The sequence below is a fragment of the Pelodiscus sinensis genome, chromosome 18 (assembly GCF_049634645.1).
Source record: "Pelodiscus sinensis isolate JC-2024 chromosome 18, ASM4963464v1, whole genome shotgun sequence".
NCBI lineage: Eukaryota > Metazoa > Chordata > Testudines > Trionychidae > Pelodiscus > Pelodiscus sinensis.
Genome location: NC_134728.1, coordinates 5925050 through 5947292, shown reverse-complemented (window position 1 = coordinate 5947292; position 22243 = coordinate 5925050). Strand labels below are relative to the sequence as shown.

The 22243-nt window shown below is 50.5% G+C and overlaps 1 protein-coding gene across 5 annotated transcripts in view; it reads right to left on the bottom strand.

Moving 5' to 3' along the window:
* The window catches only part of KCNQ2 (potassium voltage-gated channel subfamily Q member 2), a 164736-nt gene extending 142814 nt beyond the window's left edge, over positions 1 to 21922 (bottom strand). For all 5 annotated transcript variants that reach the window (XR_012896482.1, XM_075901038.1, XM_075901035.1 and 2 more), the window contains exon 1: positions 21477 to 21922. Coding sequence is in view for 4 of the 5 variants with exons in the window: in XM_075901038.1 (XP_075757153.1) it covers positions 21477 to 21772 (296 nt within the window). In the remaining variant the exon portion in view is untranslated. The remainder of the gene's footprint in view (positions 1 to 21476) is intronic.
* Between the last annotated feature and the right edge of the window lie 321 nt (positions 21923 to 22243).

Sequence of the window (22243 nt, the reverse complement as noted above, 5' to 3'; positions counted from 1 at the left end):
TAAAAATGGCGCCGGCCGGCTTCATGCAAATGAAGCCCGGGAAATTCAAATCCCGGGCTTCATTTGCAACTGCGGATGACTACATTACCCCCGCTAGTTCGAACTAGCGGGGTAGTGTAGACATACCCACAGAGTTTACGTTCAGATTGTGTTCATTCGAACTTCAGAGACCTGACCAGTCTCGCCACATGTACATGCATAACAACTAAAGCCAGATAAGGTCAGTGGGCATTTCACTACTGGTGTATGTTATTTTGCACTGCATGAGCCCACCAGAAACATAAGTTTCTGCTAGGACATCAGTGTGTAGAATAAACCCACCAACATACACCCAGTATTGAGAGTTGAACATTTAACAGCATAGGGTTTGTTCAGGCTAGAACTTTAGGCCAGATTTTTCAAGAGCTATTCAACCGAGCCTATGGAGCTAAATTCATATAGCGTGTGCCCTGTACAGCTGGAGCCTCAAAATTTGGTGCACTCCTTCATCATGGAAACATCCCTGATTACAGAAAGTGGACCTATGACATTTCTGTCACAGGGCCTCACACACAGCCACTTTTCAAACAGGTCATCAAAAATAATATTAATTTCTTTAAGGATGTGACCACGTTGCCCATCAGATATTCAGATAGGTGATGCCCCACACCCAACAAAATTGTCTGAATGTTCTCGAAGCCACTCACAAATCACACGGAGAGCAGCACCGACAGATCACTCCAGACTTACACCCCAGAAATATACTAACTTGCCTTGCTCAAGACTCCCATGGATTATGCAAGCTCATTAATTAGTTCCCCACTTCATCAAAGGAACGTGGGCATGCACTTTGAAATCTGAGCTGGCATTCCCTGAGCACTTCTGCCAAAACCACAGTGTTTTGGATAAAATAACAAACAGATTTATTAATTGCAGAAAGAGAGATGATAAGTAGCAGGCACAGGGATCGAAGCTGGTAACACAAGAAACAAAAATAAATTCAGTCTCGGTTCCACTGACTCAGCAAGATTTGATCTGAGCTGCCTCTCCCCCTAATAGAGGTTACAGGCGCCTCACAGTTCCCAGTACACAGACTGGATTCCCTTCCCAGCCTGGGACCAATCTTCCCAGTTCAAAGGCCTTTTCTTCCAGATCAAATTTCAGGTAGCGAGATGGATGGAGGGAGGAGCAGGAAGAGGCCAAGTAATGATGTCACTGTCCCACTTTTATGCTTTCTTCCAGCTGCTAGCAAGATCTGAGCTGTAACTTGGCCTGCATCTACACTAGCAACAGAACGACACAACTTCCGTCATTCCGAGGTGCTAAACACACACAGGGAGACAAACGTTTTGCCGCAGCCAGTGCCAGTGTGAACAGCACTCTCCTGCCCACCAAGTGAATGGGAGGGGGAGAAGTATTTTGTCAGCACAGTGGCTACACTGCCTGATTTTTAATGATGACGCTATCTCAACACGGACCCTGTGTAGCGTAGGCAAAACCTGGAGCATTAAATCGCTGTCTCCGAGGCTTCTCTGGGAGAGTGGATTCTTTCTGATGGGTCATCTCCTGTCTGGCCAGTGAAAGTTGCTTCTTTGTTGCCACTGAAAGCCTCACTGTGTGTGTTCCCCAGCCTAGTCAGTATCATACACAATGTCACGTGCAATGACGCACAATTCAACAGGATATTAATGTTCCACGAATCAAGAGTTTTTAAACGACACCTCACAAGTACAGCCCGGCAAATCCGCAAATATCCACTTTCAATCCACAGGTATCCACATCGGCCGATGTGGACACTGATATCCATGGCTTGTTTTTGCAAACACAGACGTGGATACAAATTTTGTACCCACAACCCTGAAAATTTGTGGCTCTCTACTTTATGTCCACGGGTATCTGCGTCCATGGCTGTGGATGCAGATATCCACAGCTCATTTTTGCTGATGTGGATGTGGATACAAATTCTGTATCTGCACAGGGCTCTTCTCTCAAGGCGTACTTTGTACTAAACATATACCACAGTGGTGAACACAGAGGTTCCAGGGTGACACAAACTCAACTGGAATCCTTGGATCTATGTATGAGATTGTGGCTAAAGATACTGCAGAAGGCAGATGAGCACACTGAAATCTGAGACACTGGTCCAGCCTACGGGCGGACAGCTGTCAGCTAGTGTCGTATAACGTGTGCATCTTAAAAGAGCTGCATTTGTTTTTCCCACATCTGGGATGTTCTACGTGTCTCAGGGCATGTCTAGACTGCATCCCTCTGCCGACAGAGGGATGCAGATTAGGCAGGTCGACATTGCAAATGAGGCAGGGATTTAAATATCCCGTGCCTAATTTGCATAAAAATGGCTGCCGCATTTTGCTGACTCAGCACTTTGTCGGCAAAAAGCGGCAGTCTACAGGGGGATCTGTGGAGAAAGAAAGCCTTTTTCGACAGCTCCTGTAAACCTCCTTGCAAAGTGCTGAGTCGGCAAAACACGGCAGCCATTTTTATGCAAATTGGGCACCGGATATTTAAATCCCTGCCTCATTTGCAATGTCGACCTGCCTAATCTGCATCCCTCTGCCAACAGAGGGATGCAGCCTAGACATACCCTCAGAGATAACAGGCCATCAAAATTCCACACGGTGGGAATAGTCAGCATTCCTCAAGTGCAACATCAGCACCAACTGGGACAAACCACAGGGCAAGACCACATTTTACGGACTCCCTGGAGCAAACAACGCAGTGGATGCCAGAGATGGACACTGATGACTATGTTATTCCTGAGCCGGATGTTCAGGATCAGCAGCAATGTCCTGCTGCGTTGGAAAAATCAGAATTAGCTCGTCTTTACCTCTCCACTCGCACATTAGCTCCTCCGCTCCTGCCTTCTCCTCCCCCCACCTCAGCTCCAGGCACTCAGAAATTCTTTTGCAACCCGCCCCCCCCCCCCACACACACACAGATGGGAAATAAGAACATAGAAATGCAGGCTGACTTGCCTGCTCCAGAATCCTTGGGACCCAAACAGTCCTGGACCAGGGAGTTTGTTGGAACAGGGGAGGTCAGAGCTCCCCTGCTGCCTGCCCCACTGCGGCTGGATGTTCTCCTGCTAGGACTGCCCGGCCGCCTGGCCCCACTGCCACCAGGAAATCCCCAGCAACGGCCTGGGTTTCCCGGCCACCACCTGGCCCCGCTACCGGGATTCCTGGGGTTCCCCAGCTGGGGCCACCCAGATGCTGATGCCAGCCAGGGCTCCCTGGCCACCTGGCCTCATTGACGCTGGGGTTCCCCGGCCCGTCTGCTGTTGGCCCAGTCAGGACAAACTCACCTAGCTCCCAGTCCCAGCCTCTGGGGCTCTTTGGTCCAGTAACATCCGTGGCCCCGTCCAGCCCACCGATGTTGCCAGACCAGAGAGTCCTGAATTTGGGAGGTTCAATCTGTAACATCAAAAGGCAGAGTGGAACTAAGATGCTATTTGGGCCACCACCATCCGGATAGCTGACGGCTTCAACTCTTTCTTCTTTCACCTGTCTTGCCTTTTTGATCCTGTTTCCTCTTTGAGCGGGTTGGGCTCTTACAGCATGCATGCGCTGTGCCTAGCACAACGGAGCACTTATTTCAGTTGGGGACACTGTTCGCATAATAAATATGGATTACTATTACTTTGTACTGCATCGTAAGTTGAACTCATCTTTTCTTTGACTTCTATGTTTTCCTCCAGCATTAGGTATTGAAATAACTCTTTGGCAGTGCTGTACAGATATCACAGTTAAAGAGAGAGGCTGGGTGTCAACTAGGAAACAGGCGCCAATGTTTACTCCTTCTTGAAATACGAGACCGGGTGGTTTCTGTACATGTGAGTCACCTTATATGTCAGTATTTATGGTAGTGTTTTTCCCTTGTGCGCAGTAATAACTTCATAGGGACTGACAGCCCATCAGCAGAAACTGTGTTCTTATTCACAGCCGTGCTGCTGGAAGCTATTGCGGTGCACAGCAGTAACTTCAGCTAGCTCAGCTGTATTTCGCTAGGATTTTGTCTCCTCCTGAGTCTGGCAAAGCTCTAAGAAGAGAGGGACATAAAGCAAAGGTTGCAGGAAAACAGGAGTCGGTTTTACAAACAAGGCATTAGAAATCTACTACAGGTTGAAGGTCTCTAGTCTGGCACCCACAGGGCCATCTGTAGTCCGGCACCCAAGGGGCCCAACAGGTGCTGAACCAGAGAATTTGCCAAACCACTAGAGGTCAATATGGTCTAACAGCATTACCAACACTTCCTCTGCTCGCTGGGCTTTCAGAAGACATTTAGGGATCAATTAGAGCTAAACAACAGCACAGAACACTGAGAGCCAGGACTGGGGGTTGTAAACAAACTTTATGGGACCACAGGATACTTGACAACACCCATGATAAGTGGACATGTAGTTAACTAAAATCACGCCAGACCACGGATGTTGCTGGACCAGAAAGTGGCAAACTAGAGAGGTTCAACCTGTAATCTGAACGCTCACAATTTAGAAGGTCTCCTCCTTTCAAACCAATGGCCATCCCACACATGCTCAGAACAGAGAGTAAATCACAGTTCTCCAAAAGACAAAAAGTGCCAAACATCTCCTGATTCACTCCAATAATCCTTCAACCTATGGCTCTTGGTATGATAGCTAGAAAGCAGGCAGGCGATGGCAGCTGCTTCTGTCTCACAGCAACTTTGTCCTTCCCCACATGTCTCTGTTAGGGATGTGAATGGGTACCCAGTTAACCGGTTGCTGGGTAAGCATTCCGATTAATGGGTGATGCTGATCGGGTAATGGGAGCAGCCCCCCGCCCGCAGTTCACCACAGACGGAGGGCTGCTCCAGCCTCACGTGAGCAGGGGTCAGAAGCAGCAGCTGGGGAGGACCTGCCACTTCCATCCCTGTCCTCCCCACACCACCCCGCCCCGGTGCGAGGCTGCGGACTCCCAGCCTATGCGGGCTGGAAGCCAGCAGCCCAACATGGAGTTGAAAGCATCTGGGGGCAGCACAGGGGCCACTCCATCCCAGCTGTGGCAGGTGGGGGTGGGGATTGCTGCAACCCAGGAAGCTGGAACAGTCCCGTCCCCCCGCCTAGAAACATAGAATCCTAGAGCTGGAAGAGACCTCAGGAGGCCATCAAGTCCAGCCCCCTGCCCAAGGCAGGACCAACCCCAACTAAATCAACCCAGCCAGGGCCCTGTCAAGCCGAGACTTAAAAACCTCTAGGGATGGAGATTCCACCACCTCGCTAGGTAACCCAATCCAGTGCTTCACCACCCTCCAACCCACACTGAATCATGTTAATTAGTCAGCATGTAATCAGTTAACTAATTAAGTGGGATTTTACATCGAGTCTCTCATCACATGTTTAGAGTGAGAGATCTGTGGGACTGTCACTTTACTATGTATTTTTACAGCCCCCAGCACGACGGGGCCCTGCCTGGGGTTTCTAAGCGCAACTGTGATTAATACATTATTAATAAAAATAAATACAATTCCCATAGCTGGTGTTTCCTTATCCCACTTCCCCACATTTCCGTACCTCCGCACTCCAGCTCACATTCGTATTGGGTTCTGTCGTAAAGCTCCCTTTGTCAAGCCCGCCTCGCACCCTGTGCCGACCCACACACCCACGGTTGGTTTGGCCTCACAAAATCTCATCATCTGGGTTTAGGTTTTACAAAATCAAAACCTTGGAAGGGTCCGGAGTAGGCCTCAGTTTGGCCTGACTGCCAGGGAGCTCAGAACAGTGGCTGTGTATTCAACCCCCACCCAGTTTCCACAGAGATGGACCAAGCCTGGGTGGGGGCTAAGTTTTTCAATGTCTTGTCAATCTGGTTTTCAGTTGGCATCTCGAACCCAGATTCGGTTGTCTACTCCTGCTCCCTTTTGGTTCACACACCATCCTCCTCACCGGAATACCTGAGCATCGCCGGCGGTGCGCCTGCATCCTCTCTCAGGCGCACAGGAAATGTCAGTATTTGGCTTTCGGGCCTCAGTGGATGTGCTGTCTGAGCGGAAACAACTGAGTATCTCCCAGTCACTCTTCCTCTGTTTTTAGCTCATCAAAACAGCAGCCTGGCAGAGTGACTTGTTTCCGGTAATGAATAGCAAAAGAAATGTTGACGGAGCACATGCCGTGCGAGTGCTTCGCTTCAGCACCGCCGGGTTGATTGCTAACCACCCCCATGACACAAGATCCTAGAGAACAGTCTAGCCTGGGACTAACAAGCAGAGAACTCGTCAAGGTTCAGGCTACATTTGAGGTTTAATATCAACTAAGCTTCACGCCCAGCATTAATGGGGTACCTTTCAAAAGCCCTCAGAGAAGCACAGCAACAGGACAGGGGGAAAAAAGAACGGGGAACCATTTTTGGGTCGGGGGCCACTGACTCACAGAAACTTTAATTGGGGGCCACACACAAGTGAGAAAAAAATAAAATAAAATAAAATAACCCTCTCTGGTGTGGCCCCCGACTGAGGAGGAGAACGACACTCCCCACATTCCCCTCGCACGCCAGAGCCTAAAGGGGCCCAGGCTAGTAAATGTTATGTGCTCCAGCCCCAGGTTGGATGGTGGAGGAGGGGGGTGTCTGAAGCACCCAGCGCAGGCTCCCCAATGCTGGGAGGGGAGCCCTGAGCCTCCGGAGCCGGATCCAGCCAAGTCAGGAGCCACATCTGTCCCTGGGCCTGGGTCGTCTGCCTCCCCACCCCTGAGTAACCCATTCCCCACCCCAGGATAGCATCTCTCTATACAGGCCCTGATTTAGATGGTCCCTACAGGACGTCACCCCCTGTGGAATCCTCAGAGATCTGAAATGTCTCAAGTAATAGGGATCCCACCCATTCACGTGGGCAAGGACTCTGCAGTCAGTTAATTTCATGATATTCACTTCTATCACCCCTCTCTTAAATTCACTTGATTGCTTCTTACCCCCCTATGGCATCCTAAGGGTCCATTTCTCTTCCACACACCAGAGAGTGCTTACCCACAGGAGCAGTCCCATGGTAAATGTTTAAAAACACAGGGGTTGCAGAGCCAATGCTGAAATAATGGGAGTTCATCCTTAGTGCACTTTCTCCTCCTTCCAATCTTAAAGGGATACTAAATCTGCACTAGTTAGGCCTCAGCTGAAGTACTGTGTCCAGTTCTGGGCGCCACATTTCAAGAAAGATGTGGAGAAATTGGAAAGGGTACAGAGAAGAGCGACAAGAATGATTAAAGGTCTAGAGAACATGACCTATGAAGCCAGGCTTCATGAACTGGGCTTGTTTAGTTTGGAAAAAAGAAGATTAAGGGGGGACATGATAGCGGTTTTCAAATATCTAAAAGGGTGTCACAAGGAGGAAGGAGAAAATTTGTTCCTCTTGGTTTCTGAGGACAGGACAAGGAGTAATGGGCTTAAAGTGCAGCAGGGGAGGTTTAGATTGGACATTAGGAAAAAATTCCTAACTGTCAGGGTGGTCAAATATTGGAATAAATTGCCAAGGGAGGTGGTGGAATCTCCCTCTCTGGAGATATTTAAGAACAGGTTAGATAGACATCTGTCAGGGATGGTGTAGGTGGAGCTTGGTCCTGCCTTGAGGGCGGGGGGCTGGACTCGATGACCTCTTGAGGTCCCTTCCAGTCCTATTATTCTATGATTCTATGATTCTATAAATCCCTAATATTCCCCACCCCTGCCCTCAACCTCTTCCCTCTGCAAGCCCTGTTTCCCCACCATGTGTCTGGTGCAGCACCAAACTAGATGGATCACCTGGGTTTTCTGCTTTGGGGTTATTTCTTAATGCATGCGCCATAGCCCTCAAGAAAGTCAGCACATTACATTAGTGACTTAGCTTTGTGCTCCCTCTGAAAATTGCTGGGCAGAGTGTATATAATGCACCACATGGACTGCTGATTATAAAATGTGCGAGTAAAGTTTTTTGGTGGTTTAGGGATTGTGGAGGGAGGGCTCAGAACAAAAACTTTAAAAAGTAGGACAGCCACCCTAGTTCCAGGCGCTTGGGAAGTTTACAGCAAACATTGCCCACGGCACCTTAGAAATGCTGAAGCTGGTGGGTAGGCGGAAGAACTACTTAATTTAGTACCCTGCTGGCTGCGATGCAGTTAAAAAAGCCCAAAGGCTATCATAAAGCAATTTCCATTCTCTTCTCAGCCCATGCTTCCTGCTTGAGATATTTCCCATCAGGCAGTGCACAGTATTCTATGTCAGTGCTGTATAATAAATGGGCACGATCCCACAGTTTCTTCATTTTCTGTATTACAGGGTGCCTCGTTCACAGTTTGGCTGGGATAGAGCTGATGGAATTGTGTGGGGGAGCTGCAGCCGCTGGGCCCATTCAGTGAGGCATCATTCATTTTTATTGTGGCAGGATGATTGCTACTCTGTGTTCGGGATGAAAGGGTTCACAATTAAAGAAGAAGTACTTCTCTGCACTCCTGAGGGGTACATTCTCCCCCCATGGTAACTGCCCCACGGTAACAAGAAAAATCAGTCAGGGGCCACACAAAAATGAGAAGCAAAAAAAAAATGGTTACATGGCCCCTGAGAGGCAGAAAGACACACTCCACATACCCCTCACAACACCCGGCCTTTTAAAAGAAAGGAGGTGGTTTGTTTCCTAACAAGCTGGAAGAAGAGATTTTTTACCTAAGCCTGGACTGTCCTTATTTACTGTTCTTTCAATTATTTTGGCATCCTGTTGTTTTAAAGTCTCCTCAGATTGCGTTCTTCAAATTCGGATTAATCTGCTCAGACTCCCATAGTCTGCCGATGTTGTAATGCGCGACAAACGGTACATGGAAATAAAAAGCCAAGCTAGAGATGAAACAATCCATGAAAAGAACTTTGTGCCTGCTTTGGAGGCGAGAGTAGTTTGGAGCGGAGGATTTGTGTGTGGTCTATTTGATGGGGAGGTTGTTTTACTGCCAGAGCTCCTTCCAGGCTTGAATGGAGGTCACCAATTTTTGATGCCTCATTCAAAGAATCCTGCTTCCTGTCTGCCCAGGAGAATGACATCCCAGCAGAAATGTGAACAGACTGTTGTTATAATATAGATTGGTTAAGAAGTGTGCTGTGCCTTTCACATAAGAGTAGGGGTCCAATTACAGTGGAGAAAATATATTTTCTTAAGACGCATGCTGAATATGATAAGGACAGTGATTATAAAGCTCTCGAGAACGAGAACTGTGCTCGCACACTGAGGGCCGGTCCCTCTGGAGGGAGCAAAAGCAGCTGATCTGATCACGCAGACACCACAGACGGATATAATCAAGGATCCCATGGATGGATGTCGGATGAATCTATTAAGCAAATGAAGTACACAAGTGCCTGCCTCGTTTGTGCATACAGTATCTGTCAGTGTTCAAGCAACTCAGGCAATTAGGCCGAGACGACTGCCACAACCCATTTGTGCCTGCAGTTCTGCCCAGAGAGTTTGCACAAGCACAGCACTTACGTGCAACATTTAGGCACGGACTAGCCTAGTGGTTTTCAAACTATGGGCCGCAACCCAGTACCGGGTGGTGGAAGGTCAAGAACTGCGTCGCATTGCTGCAGAGTGATCAGAAGGGGGGCTAAGACCTGCCTGTCCTGGCACCGCAGACTGTGCTGCACCCCAGAAGTAGCCAGAAGCAGGCCTGGTTCCTAAGTGGGGGATGGGGCACACAAGGCTCCATGCACTGCCCCTGCCTCAAGCACTAGCTCCGCACTCCTACCGGCTGCTTCTGGGGTGCAGCATGGTCTGTGGTGCCAGGAGAGGCAGGAAGCTGCCTTAGCGCCCCCGCTGCACCGCTGACTGGGAGCTGCTCCTCCTGCCCCAGCCCTGCCCCACCCCCAAATCCAGAGCTCTCTCCTACACCCCAAAGCTTTTATCCTCAGCCCCACTCTGGAGCCCACGCTCTAGTCCCATGATGTTGGGTTGTGGGCATCAACCGTTTTCTTCAATTGGGTCGTGAGAGGAAAAAAAAGTTTGAAAACCACTAGCATCCCTAACTGGCGTAAAAATATGGATCAAGTCAGGGAGGAATCACAGGAGCAGCTGGTTACAAGTATAATGAAAGGTACAAAGATGGCAACGGATGGTAAACAAATGACTTCCACTTTAAAAAGAATTGTAATGTGGAATGTGGAATGGGCTAACTCTGGCTGTAAGAGAGCTATTTGCTGTCCTGAGTGACTTATGACTCCCTCAAGAACAGAACTATGAGGGTTTGAATGAAATTCATAAAAAAGGCCTATGCTCCCTGGACTAACTTCCTAGCTTAAATAACTGGGGCGCTGGGTACTAGATTTTGTTCCCCCCCCCCTTCCAGGCTCTGGAATTGGGTCAAAATGAGGGGGTCAGTGCATGGGAGGGGGCTGTCGGGTAACAGGCTTGGAGTGTGGGGTCTGGGTGGGAGGGAGGGTGCAAGAGCTTCAGGGGCAGGATGCAGGCAAGCCGGGGGCCGGCTCCAGCTCGCAGGCTGTATGTTCTCCACCCTTGTTTTAAAGAACTGAAGTTGTAGAAGTGGAAGATTTAACAACATTGGGTAGAGCCAGGTAAAGGGCTGGCAAGACCCCTCCAATATGCAATGCCCCTCTTTGCCAATCAGTGGTACCTTGATTTAGGGAGACCAGCTGTCCTGCTTTTAAAGGGACAGTCCTGTATTGAAGCCCTCTTGCAGAAATCACAACTTTTTCTAAAAAAAAAGAGGCAAATGTTTTTCATATTTTCTGCCTCCTCACCATCAGCACTGGTGGGTCCTACTGCTGCCAGATCCCCTGTTCGCCGGCCTCGGCCTCCTTCCCCCCAACCCGATCCCATTCTGAGGCAGCACTCCCTGCAAGCTGGGGTGGTGGAGAGCATGGGTGGGCATAGGGAGATGTTATCACGCTGGGAGGGGTGGCAAGTGCTTTGGAGGATAGGGTCATCATTCAAAATGATCTAGACAAACTAGAGAAATGGTCTGAGGTCAACAAGATGAAATTCAACAAGGACAAAGGCAAAGTACTCCAGTGCTCCCCCTGCCCCCACCAGGGGAAAAATGTCCTCAAACCAGCCTTCCATCCAAGAAAAACAGAAAATTCCAGACATTTTATATTTCGGTATTGTCTGGGGTTTTTTACCAGACAGAAGAAGCAATTACCGGACTATTGGGGTGAAAACCGGACACCTGGCAACCCTATGTGGGGGTCATAGTAAACCACAAGCTAAATAGCGTCAACTGGGATACATTAACAGTAGCGCTGCAAGCAAGATGCGAGAATTATTCCGCTCTACTCTGCATTGATTAGGTCTAAAGTGGAGTACTGTGTCCAGTTCTCGGTGTCTCAGTTCAGGAAAGATGTGGACAAATTAGAAAGGGTCCACAGAAGAGCAACAAAAAAGACTGTAGGTCCAAAAACATGATCTATGAGGGAAGACTGAAAGAACTTGGTTTGTTTAATCTGGAAATGAGAAGACCGAGAAGGGACATGATAACAGCTTTCAGGTACCTTAAAAGGTGTTACAGGGAGAAGGGAGAAAAAATATTCTCCTTAGCTACTGATGACAGGACAGGAAGCAATGGGCTTAAATTGCAGCAAGGGAGGTTTAGGTTGGACATTAGGAAAAACTTCCTGCCTGTCAGGGTGGTTAAACCCTGGAATAAATTGCCTAGGGAGGTTGTGGAATCTCCATCACTGGAGATATTTAAGAGCAGATTAGACAGGCATCTATCAGGGATAGTCTAGATGGTGCTTCATCCTGCTGTGAGTGCAGGGACTAGACTTGATGACCTCTGGAGGTTCCTTCCAGTTCTAGTAGCCTATGAACCCTCAGGCTATGCCTGATCTGGCAGCTTTCCCAAACATTACAGGCTAATGGGGCAAACACTACAGATAATGGGTAAGTAAGTAAATAAATAAATAAATGCATAAAAGAAGTGGGAACAGCAAGGCACACATGTGGGGTGCTCCGCTCTGCATGGGGCTCCGTTTCACCGGAAGGCTGCTACCAAGAAGGAATGACTTAGACACACTTAGACCAATAGGTGGATGACTGGAGCTGTCCAGACATTCAACCTCCTGAAGCGTAATTTGATCCATTTTTTTTATTCTGTTTGGTCATATACATCAGAAATACCTTGCCACTGTATTTAGTACTAAAGTCCAGCCAGCTCCCCATGCGTATCGGCTCCCACGGAGCTGCCTCCACCCACTTATCAGAGGCAGCAGGGGGGCAGATGGGAGCGGAGCTTGTGGGGAGCCGGCCTAAAAAGCCAGCTTCCCACATGCGCTGGCTCCCGCCTTCCCCATCCCCCACGTGTAAACACGAAACCACTAAAAAATCCAGCAGTTACACATTTACACAAATCCTCAATACTGAACACCCCTAGTTTCAACAGCCAAAGGTGGGATGTGAAAGATTAACTAGTTAACTGGTAAGAATCACCCTAAACAGGGTAGGAGGCTGCTCAAGACCTGTGGGGCCCACTGCGGACAGGGGCTGTTCCAGTGTTCAGAACAGCTTCTGTCTGCAGCAGGCCCAGGCATCCCGCGGGAAGGGGCTGCACCAACATCTGGAGGGACCACTCCAGCGCAGGGGTGGGCGGGGTAGACGACTCCAGCCCAGTCAGCCTGGAGCACCCCCACACACACCCTTTTTAATTGGTTAACCAGTTAAACAATATTTTTAACCGATTAACCAATTAAATCGGATTTTGCAACCCTAATTCACAGGTGCATGATGGGTATATGAGGGTCTGATACAAAGTCTAATGAAGCCAATGGAAAGTCTCCGCTGGGTTTGTATCATGCACTGACAATGCGCCAATCTTCACAACAGTAACAGCATCATTGACTCATACAACTCTTCAGTCTTACAACCGATCTTCGACTCCCCCTCCTGCCCCTCTACTTACTGCTGTAGCTGCTAGTTTATGCCGGCACGAGGATGCACAGGGCGTTCACTGCTGACAGTTGCTAACAAGAGTAGTTTCCTCCTGAAGCTGTCACTCAGTACACTAGACTTGGCAGACAGCAGCAGCTGCTGCTGCAACCATGAAGAGAGGATCTGAGAAGTCAAAGGGCACTTTTGAAGACAGGTGACTTAAGAGTGGGGTCAGGGATGGGAAGGAAGAAACAACAGAAGAGTGATGACATGGGGAAAGTAAGAGAATTGGAGAGACAGGGCAAACACAATCAGTGCCTTTATGCTTTAAGGCAGAATCTACTCATTTAAGTTATATAATTTATTATTATATGGCAGGATATGCACCAAGATATACAAAAACTACGTCTAATGACTATGGCAGAGCTCTGGCTGTGCCCATGGGTCCTGTGCTTCTGGCGGAAAGTGTTTGCCTCAGAGATTCGCTGTGACCCTCCACATGGCTTCTTCTTTTTCTAGAGGCGGGGTCACAACCTACTGAGCCATACTCATCACAGGCTAGTCCGTAGTAGGGGGCGAATACTCCTCGAGAGTCCTACCCAGGAACAGACTCTGTAGTGGCGTGGGGTGGGCTTGGGGGGAACCCAGGCCCACGCACTGCTCCAGGTTCCAGCCCAGGGGCCCTCAGGAAGTGGCAAAAGATTGGGGTTTGTTCTACTCCCCACCTGGCAGCTTCTTCCCTGGGCCACTTCCCCAAACGATCCCTCCCAGGACCTTTTCTCTGGTACCTGAGCAAGTCTGGCTTGCTCCTGCCTGGCACTCTGCCTGACTTGCAGCCTCAGCTCTCACCCAGTCTCCTCTCACTCTCAGATCTTGGGCTCCTCCCCTCCTCCAATCTCTAGCCTGACTCCCTTGGCTCTGAAAGTCTCCTAACTGGCTCCAAGTTTTCCCAACTGGCCTGCTTGTCCAGCCTGATTCTGGAAAGTTCCTGCTGGTTCTAGGCCTGCCTCTGCCACTTTACCCAGGCTACAAAGACCTATTTAATCTAGGGCTAATGCACCTCTCTTCAAGTACTCTCCTGTGGCCCTCTGGCAGACCCTGTCACACTACCTATAAAAATATTAAGGTTGAAAAATCAAGTGCTGAAAAGTTAGGGGCTGAGTTACACCAGGAAAAGGGTGGTTAGATGGGACCAGGGCTCTCCATGTTGCTCAGGTAATTGGCTCCCTGCCCCACACCACTTCCCCATGGTCCTTGGCCACAGCGCCAGAAGGGACCCGCCAGCCAGCAGCCTATCATACCAGAGGGGCACTTCTGGGGGCAAAGCCCTGAACCCTCCCTCCCAGAGGAGCCAGGTACCACGGTCTTGGCCCACTTGGAGGAGCTGGGAGAGATGCAGCTGCAGCGCCATCCTCAATGCTGTGGGCAGCCCAAGTGAGCCCCCCAGGTCTCCCAGTCCCCTGCCCGGAACCCCTCCCCCCCCATCTCCCACTCCCCTGCCCTGACTCCTGAACCTCACACTACCTGCCCTGAGCCCCCACCCTCTGTCCTGACTCTTCCACCCCCACACCACCAGCCCCCTACCCTGAAGGATGTGAGCAATGCCAGGTAAGTCTTCTAGTAATACATATTGGATAACACAATCCAAACTATACCTACAAAATGACAAGGTCTAAATTAGCTGTTATCACTAAAGAAAGAGACCTTGGAGTCATGGTAGAGAGTTCTGCGAAAACATCTGTTCAATGTGCAGTGGCAGTCAAAGAAGCAAACAGAATGAGAAGAACAAGTAGGAAATATAGACAATGTGACCAAAATATCATAAATTCATAGCTCGCCCACCTGTTCAACTTAGATAAGAGATGATTAAAGCAGGGAATGGCAGAAGTTCATAAAATCATGCATAGTGTGGAAAAAGTGAATACGGAATTGTTATTTACCCCTTCTCACAACATAAGAACCAGGAGCACCCAGAGAAATGAATAGGCAGCAAGTCTGAAACAAACAAAAGGAAGCACTTCTTCACACGACGTGGAACACGTTGCCAGGGGATGTGGTGAAGGCCAAAAGTACAACTGGATCGAAGAGGGAATTAGATAAGTTCATGGAGGACAGCTCCATCCATGGCTATTACCCAAGACAGTCAAAGACACAACTCTGGGGGGGTGTCTAAATTTGGCGTGTGTCCACAGAGCCTAATTTCGAAATAAGGTGCTATTCCGAAATGTTCCTCAATCCTTGTGCAATGAGGTTTACAGGGATGTCGGAATAGTGAGCCCACTGTATTTTGATATAACGGGCTTGCTCTTCCGACGCAGAATTGCTATTTCAGGATACCGGGGGTATCCTGAAATAGCTCCGCTGTGTAGACGTAGCCTAAGCATTCCCTAAACCTTTGACTGCCAAAAGCTGGGAGTGAAGGACACATGATAGAGCTCTCAGTAACTGTCCTATTCTGTTCATTCCTAAAAAGCATCTGGCACCGGCCACCCTCAGACAATAGGATACTAGATACCACATCCTATGGACAGATTAGAGACAGCAAGATAGAGGCACTTGAAGAAATATATGAAATGGGTAAAATGGAAAGACAGCCTCATGCCAGAGTACCAGCCACCCACACAACCTGTGTGTGGAGAACCAGTTCAAGGCCTACGCACCCAGGAAAGGCCTACGGTAGTACTAAGTGGGCCTTCAATTCAGCATTATTAGGCCACGTTCCGCTGAGGTGAGACTCTGACAGAAGAAGCACAGGGCACGAGAGAAATCATCTGAGGAAAATGATAGCTACAACGGGACTGGCTTTCAGTGGGTGCAGACATGGACATGGTTTTGCACATGAAAATTCTTTCCCCTGCACACTGGACTGCTAGTGCACAAACATGCATGAGCAAAAAATGGTGTGTTTTACAAGCGGAGGCCAGGGTGGGAAAATTAGGTCCAGTCTATGTACTGCAGACAGGCCACCGATTGTGTTTGCCTGGGGAGGGTGTCAAAAAAAAACTAGTCACAATATGGAGACGAAGTGGTTTTGTCCCCAAACTGACACACTTGGGACAACTGTGCATGCCCAGAAGAAAGGAGACCCGTTGGGATGAGACTGCCTCTAACTTGAACTCCTGTGGTGAGCTAAATGTCAGCGGTGAAAACTGATCACCAGCGCTCTCCAAGAAGGCGTTCAGAGGATCTGACCTCTTGAAGCCAAAGTATCAGCCACCCACACAATGTCAGGCGAACACCAGCACACTGCTGTGGGTTGCCAAATCCCATAATTCATCTCTGAAAGAAAACAAGGTCCAACAAGAATATGCAGAGCTAGCACTGGCTGTGCCCCTTCAATGCCTTTTCAGCTTGAGGAGTGGAACAGAAAATAATGGGACAAGGACAAAGCAGCTCATTCCCAACTGTTATGTAGCAGCTGGGCCATAACTATTTTCCTTTTACAGAATCAGCCACAGTGCTGCTTTAACTACATTTTTTAACGGAATTTCCTTTGTGTGTCATCATACATCAAAGTGTGATGTCAAGGAGGTGAAAGTCAAGGAAAAACAAAATAAAACAAAACAAAAACACCTGCACACGCAAACAATCATCTCTTGCCCATGGATCTCAATGAACAATAGTTTGCTTCATGGTTGATGTCAGACTCCAAGGTGTGGCTCTCCCGATGTATATGTCGCAGAGTTACCTAGGCAAATGCACTGATCTGCATTTATTGAAATCTATCTATATGTTTTAGAAATGTCCGTCTGTCTGTCTGTCCGTCCGCCCGTGACTCCATTTGTCAAGAATGCCTCCTAAATGGTAAGAGAGCTAGGACCACCAAATTTGGTAGGCAGCTTCCTCTTACCCTAACTTAAAGCAAAGTCAGTGTTTGGTTGTGCCAGGAAAATGGGATGTGCCTGGAATGGGATTGCTTTCATCACATTGACAGAGAGGGGACTAATCGGAGGGAGCGCTATACTGCAGAATGACCACAGGGGACAGTCTCATCAGCAAGATGTTGGCCAGCTGGGGGTCAGGGCTTGCCATCTTGCCAGCCATTGGACCAGGTAAGTGGTCCCCCTGCTCCACACCTCTCCTCCCCGGCCTTTGGCCACAGCGCCTGATGGGTTGGAGGGCCCCACTAGCCACAGGCCCTGCTGCTTTGGCCCCCCTAATACCACTCCTAGGGCCAAGTACTGCAGCAACACCTCCCAAGAGACACTGGGACAGCTGAAAACCATGGCCTGGTCCCCCCAGGAAATGTTGGGGCAGCCAAAAACCACGGCCCGGTCCCTCCGAGGAGCCCCTGGGGGGCTGGCATGCTGTCCAGCAGGGGAAGCTGGATAGACCCCCACACCCACACCAGGAATCATCAACTGGGGAGGCTGGGTAGCACAGACCAAGTCCCCAGAGAGGATATCCCAGCCTTGTCCCACCACGAGAAACCACCAACGGAGGGCCAGGCAGCCCCGCCCCCTTATAGGAGGCACCAGGTGGGAGAATGGGGCCAGGCAGGCTGGCCAGCCACGGAGGCCACCCAGACCCCCAGTCCAGGAACTGCCAGCAGGGGGGCTGGGCAGTGAAGACCTCATCCCCTAGAAGGAGCCACCTGCCTGCCCCCCAAGAGGAGCCACCAGGACAGTACAACCCCAGCTCCCTTGGAGGAGCCACAGCTGTAGCAGCACCACCCTTGCCACCACTGGAGCCCCAGTAAGCCCCCACCACTCACACCTCCCACCCCGTGCCCTTAGCCCCCCCCCCCACCTCTCAGCCCCCTGCCCTGACTGCTGCATCCCCTCAACCCCATACTGTCAGCCCCGACAAGGACCCAGACAACACTGGGCAAATCCTCTAGTTACCTCATTTCAGAAGAGTGCCTCTTCCAGTGTAGGAATGAAATGTGTTGTGACATTTCGACCCAAGGAGACAAAGTTTGAGAGTCTAATCACAGACACAAACACACCTGCCTTCATGTCAACAGGTGAAGTGCTTACCGCCTGGACTCTGGCCTATAAAAACTCCCCAGTGGCACCTGGTGTCAAATACTGCACGTGTGCATCGCCAGTAGAGTTCATTCCTGCACAGAAGGCCTATGCAACACTGACGCCCCCAAAACAGGGTTCAACTGAGAGGTGCGGGGAGAGCTGCAAGGTTTGGGGCATTGCACTGGGAGTGAGAAGACCTGGATTCTGAGCCCAGCTCGGCCTCTGAGCTGCTGTGTGTCCTTTCACCTGTCTGCCTTTACCTCTCTCTCACTCTTCACCTGCAAGACTGTATCTCACTACAGGTTGCATCTCTCTAGTTCAGTACATTTGGGACCAGGCTGGTGCCGAACCAGAGAATTTACCAAACCACAGAAGGTTAATATTGTCTAGTACAGTGATTCCCAACCTTTTCCCCATGGAGGAACCCCTAAAATAATTTTTCATATCCCGAGGAACCCCTATGAAAACGTTTGCTTGGCCAGAAAAAGTTGACAGCAGGGAGCGCAATTCAATTACTGCAAAATTATTGCCGAGAAAATGTATTTGTAAAGAGCAGTTTTATATATATATATATATATATATATATATATATATATATATATATATAAGCTTACATTGTAAGAAAAAAATTTTATTTATTTATTCCACGATTTCTTGCGGCACCCCTGATGATGGTTCCGCGGAACCCTGATTGGGAAACACTGGTCTAGTAGCATTATCAACACTTCCACTGCTTGCTGGGCTCGTAGAAGACATTGAGGGGTAAATTAGAGCTAAACAACAGCACAGGACTCAGAGCCAGAACTGTAAATAAACTTTATGAAATTATGGGAAACTTGGCCACACCCATGCTAAGTGGACATCCAGCTAACTGAAATCATGACAGACCATGGATGGTGCCAGACCAGAGATCGCCGGACTAGAGAGGTTCAACCTGTATATGCATGTATGGCCGCTAGCCGAATGGGGCTCTAATGTCATTTAGACCGTCTACGCCAGTAGTGGGCAACCTGCAGTCCATGGGCCGTAGGATACCCATCGGGGTTCTATATGTGGCTTGCAAGACATTTTGCAAGTTTCCGTCCACATAATTTTTTCCTACTGGAATTACTAAAGCGACATGCGCATAAAGCCAGAGCACGTGAAAGGAGCTGCGTACTGATTGCACACAATATTGACTGTGAGAGCCCTGCGCTCCTGCTGCATGCAAGCACAGCGCTGCAACGGTTTCATCGGCCCACTCCGCCAATTCTAGATACACAAGCGCAGGAAGCAAACCTACCCCATCCAGGGAGACTATCTTAGTTATGACATTCCTGCGGCCCACTGAGATGGAGGGCCACTCATGTGGCCCGCTCACTAGTCTAAGTTGCCATTGCTGCTCTAGGCACTAGTGTAATATCTATAAATAATTATAAAAACAAATGGGACTTAACAGGTCCATAGGCTTCCATTCATCTACATGTGCATTACGTCCTTCCTTTCTGTAGACAGTAAATCTGCAACGTGGCAGGACTGTCTGACACATGTGGCCCAAGAGACTAAAATGCTAGACAGCTTCCCCGTACTGCGTAATAAGTGTCTGAAGCATCATGACACGTAGGCCGTTGGAGGGTCACCGCTCTAGCACTGAATACGGAATAAGCTTAGGTCGCCTTTTCCTGATCCATGCTTGAGGGGAAACGGCTGGGGGGCAGAATTGTTACCAGACAAAGTCTCTGGAGGCCCAGAATGCCTGGAAGTATTCTCGAGAGAGAGGGGGATGAGTGGGAAAAGTTCCGGGGAGGCATCACGTGCTTTTGAAAATAAACACATTACATCGAGGTGATGTAAAGTTTGTAGCTGCATGAATAGGGATGATCCCACTACTCCCTCTTGAGCAGCAAGTGATCTTATTCCGCTTTGTTTCGGAGAGGGGCCCTGAGGCGATAAATTCAGGATAGCAAGTCTGTCTGGATTAATCACACAGGTCAGGAGGCAGATAGGTTAGCGACAGTAACCCCTTTGTACAAACCCAGATTTTTCACCATGTCTCAATTTAATTTCCATCCCATTCCATTTTAGTCACACCTACCCAGACCCCTCACGCTGGCTAATACAGCTACCGAGCCAGCCCCTAGGAACTGATTTAGTATATTTCATAATCATGGCTCTCCCAGATAAGGCCTCGCGTGCAAACACAAGACTCGGTCACAAAATACAAGCTGGATTTTCAGAGGTGCACTTACAACCCCAAGGGAAGCCTACCAGGGCCAAAGTAGGCAGCTCCGAACATTGAGTAACACAGATTCTAAGTGTGGGCCAAATGGAGAAATTGAGATCTCTTGGCGTGATTTGCCTCTCAGTCAGTTACAATCACTCAGGGAGAAACCTTGGCCCCGCTGCAGTGAACAGCCCCACTCCCATGGACTTCAATGAAGCCCAAATTTCCTCCTCCTAAGTTTGCTCAGCAATAAGCTCTCCCTGAAATGCTTCCCCTTACAAAATGGCTGAGCACTTGAATGCACTTCCCAATGCTTTTTGGTACGCTCGTCATCACACAGAAGGAAAAATACTTCACGGGTCAAGAGGTGGCAAACCCTCATTCTACACAAGGCAAAAATCTGCCACATCCAAAGGAAAGGCCAGACACCTGCCTCCGCTGTACATCAGGGTTGGCGAAGCGCATGGTGGGGACCATGGAAACTCCCAGACGGAAGGGAGTTGCAGAAACACAGCAGCCCATCCTACTGCTTGGCAGTCCCGTTCTACGGCCACAGACAACAGGAGTGGATCCGTGCTACATGTGTGTTTCTTCCCACTGATCCACGTTTGTGGAATACAAACACTGTTAAAAAGAGGCCTTTACAGCCGTCTGCCTTGGGACTGCTCCTTTGTCTACCGCTCTCTCTCACTGCTGCCAGGAATCAGACATTTCATCCCAACGTGAGCGGCTCTCCATAAATACCTTCCAGTCCACCGCCCAAAAGGTGGCCAGGCACAGATCATTCACAGGTAGGGACAGCGGGAGGGGGAAAGGAGACACTGAACAGTGCGGGAGACAGATTCGTTTGCCTCGCTGCTCCCAGCATTGAATCCAGCAGGGCCAAACCCCAAAACAAAACACGACACCTCCCCCCACATCTCACACTGTTCTCTCTAAACCAGAACCCAGGGATGCACAGCACCTTGTGATCAGCCAGAGGTGGCACCAAGCACCCAGCTACACACGCAAGGGAGCCAGGCAAGGGCCTTCACCCAGCACTGCAGCTGGCTGGGTCAGGGCTGGAAATGGGAAGCATCTGCTCTAAGACATCCCGGGGTCCACTGGGGCATGGCAGCTCGGCCGGTCGATTTAGGTGGCTTTTCCCCCCTTTCCTTCCTAACGATTGCACGGGGAATGGGGGCCAGCCAGCCCGCCAGGCAGGGCGCACAAGGCAGCCAGTGTTCTCCAGCTGCAACATGCAGACACTCCGGCGTGAAACCACACGGAGCTGCAAACCTGCCACCCTGCAGCGCACCCCTCCTCCTGCGCTCACCGGGGCGCGCCCGCTCCCTGCGCCCGGGCCTCCTTCCTTGCATCTAGGCGGGCGCTTCCCGGGGAAGGCGCTGCCCTGCAGCCGCTCCCACCCAGGCTGCCCCCGGCCTGCCCCCTTGCCCGGGGCTCCCCAGCCCCCCGCTACTCACACGTAGGCGTGGTAAATGAAAGCCCAGCCGCGGGGCCTCTCCAGCACGTTGTAGAGGAAATTCTGCAGCTTGCGGTAGAAGGCGTTCCGCTTGGGGGGCTTCCCCGTGCCGGAGACCCCCGAGCGGGGCTTGCTGAGGATGCTGCCCCGCTTGGTGCCCTCCGAGCCGGCGATCAGCAGCGCCCCATCCCGGTTGGAATCCGGGGCGCCCGGGTCCAGCCCCACGAAGCCCACTTTCAGCTTCTTCTCGCCCGCCGCCCCCGGGTACACGCCGCCGTTGCGGGATTTCTGCACCATCCTCGCCCCGGCTGGGCTGGGGCCCGATCCCGGCGGGCGCTCAGAGGGGGCGCGGGGTGCAGGGCAGCAGCCCGCGGCCGGAGAGGCGCATGGCGGGGCCGGGCAGGGAAGGAAAAGCCGCAAGAGCGCTCTGCAGTGTGGCCAGCCCCCTCGCCGCCTGCCGGCTGCAGCTCCGCCCGCCCTGCCTCGCCGGGGTGGGGCTGGTTCCACAGCCCCCTCCCCCGGCGGCTTGCCGGGCATGCTCCAGCGGGGAAGCCCGCGGGGTCCCTGGGGACAGACGGGTTGGTGCACGGTGCGGCCCTCCTCCTCCCCCAGCTCTGCGGGGACAGCCCTTCCAAAGGCCCCCGGGGCAGATGGAAGCAAACGGTAGAGGTGTTGCAATATAACAGAGCTTCATTTGTGCCAGGGCTGAGCCCCAGCACCCCTGGGCCAGGCAGTTTGTGGCCCCGGCACCTCTGGGCTTGCTGCATC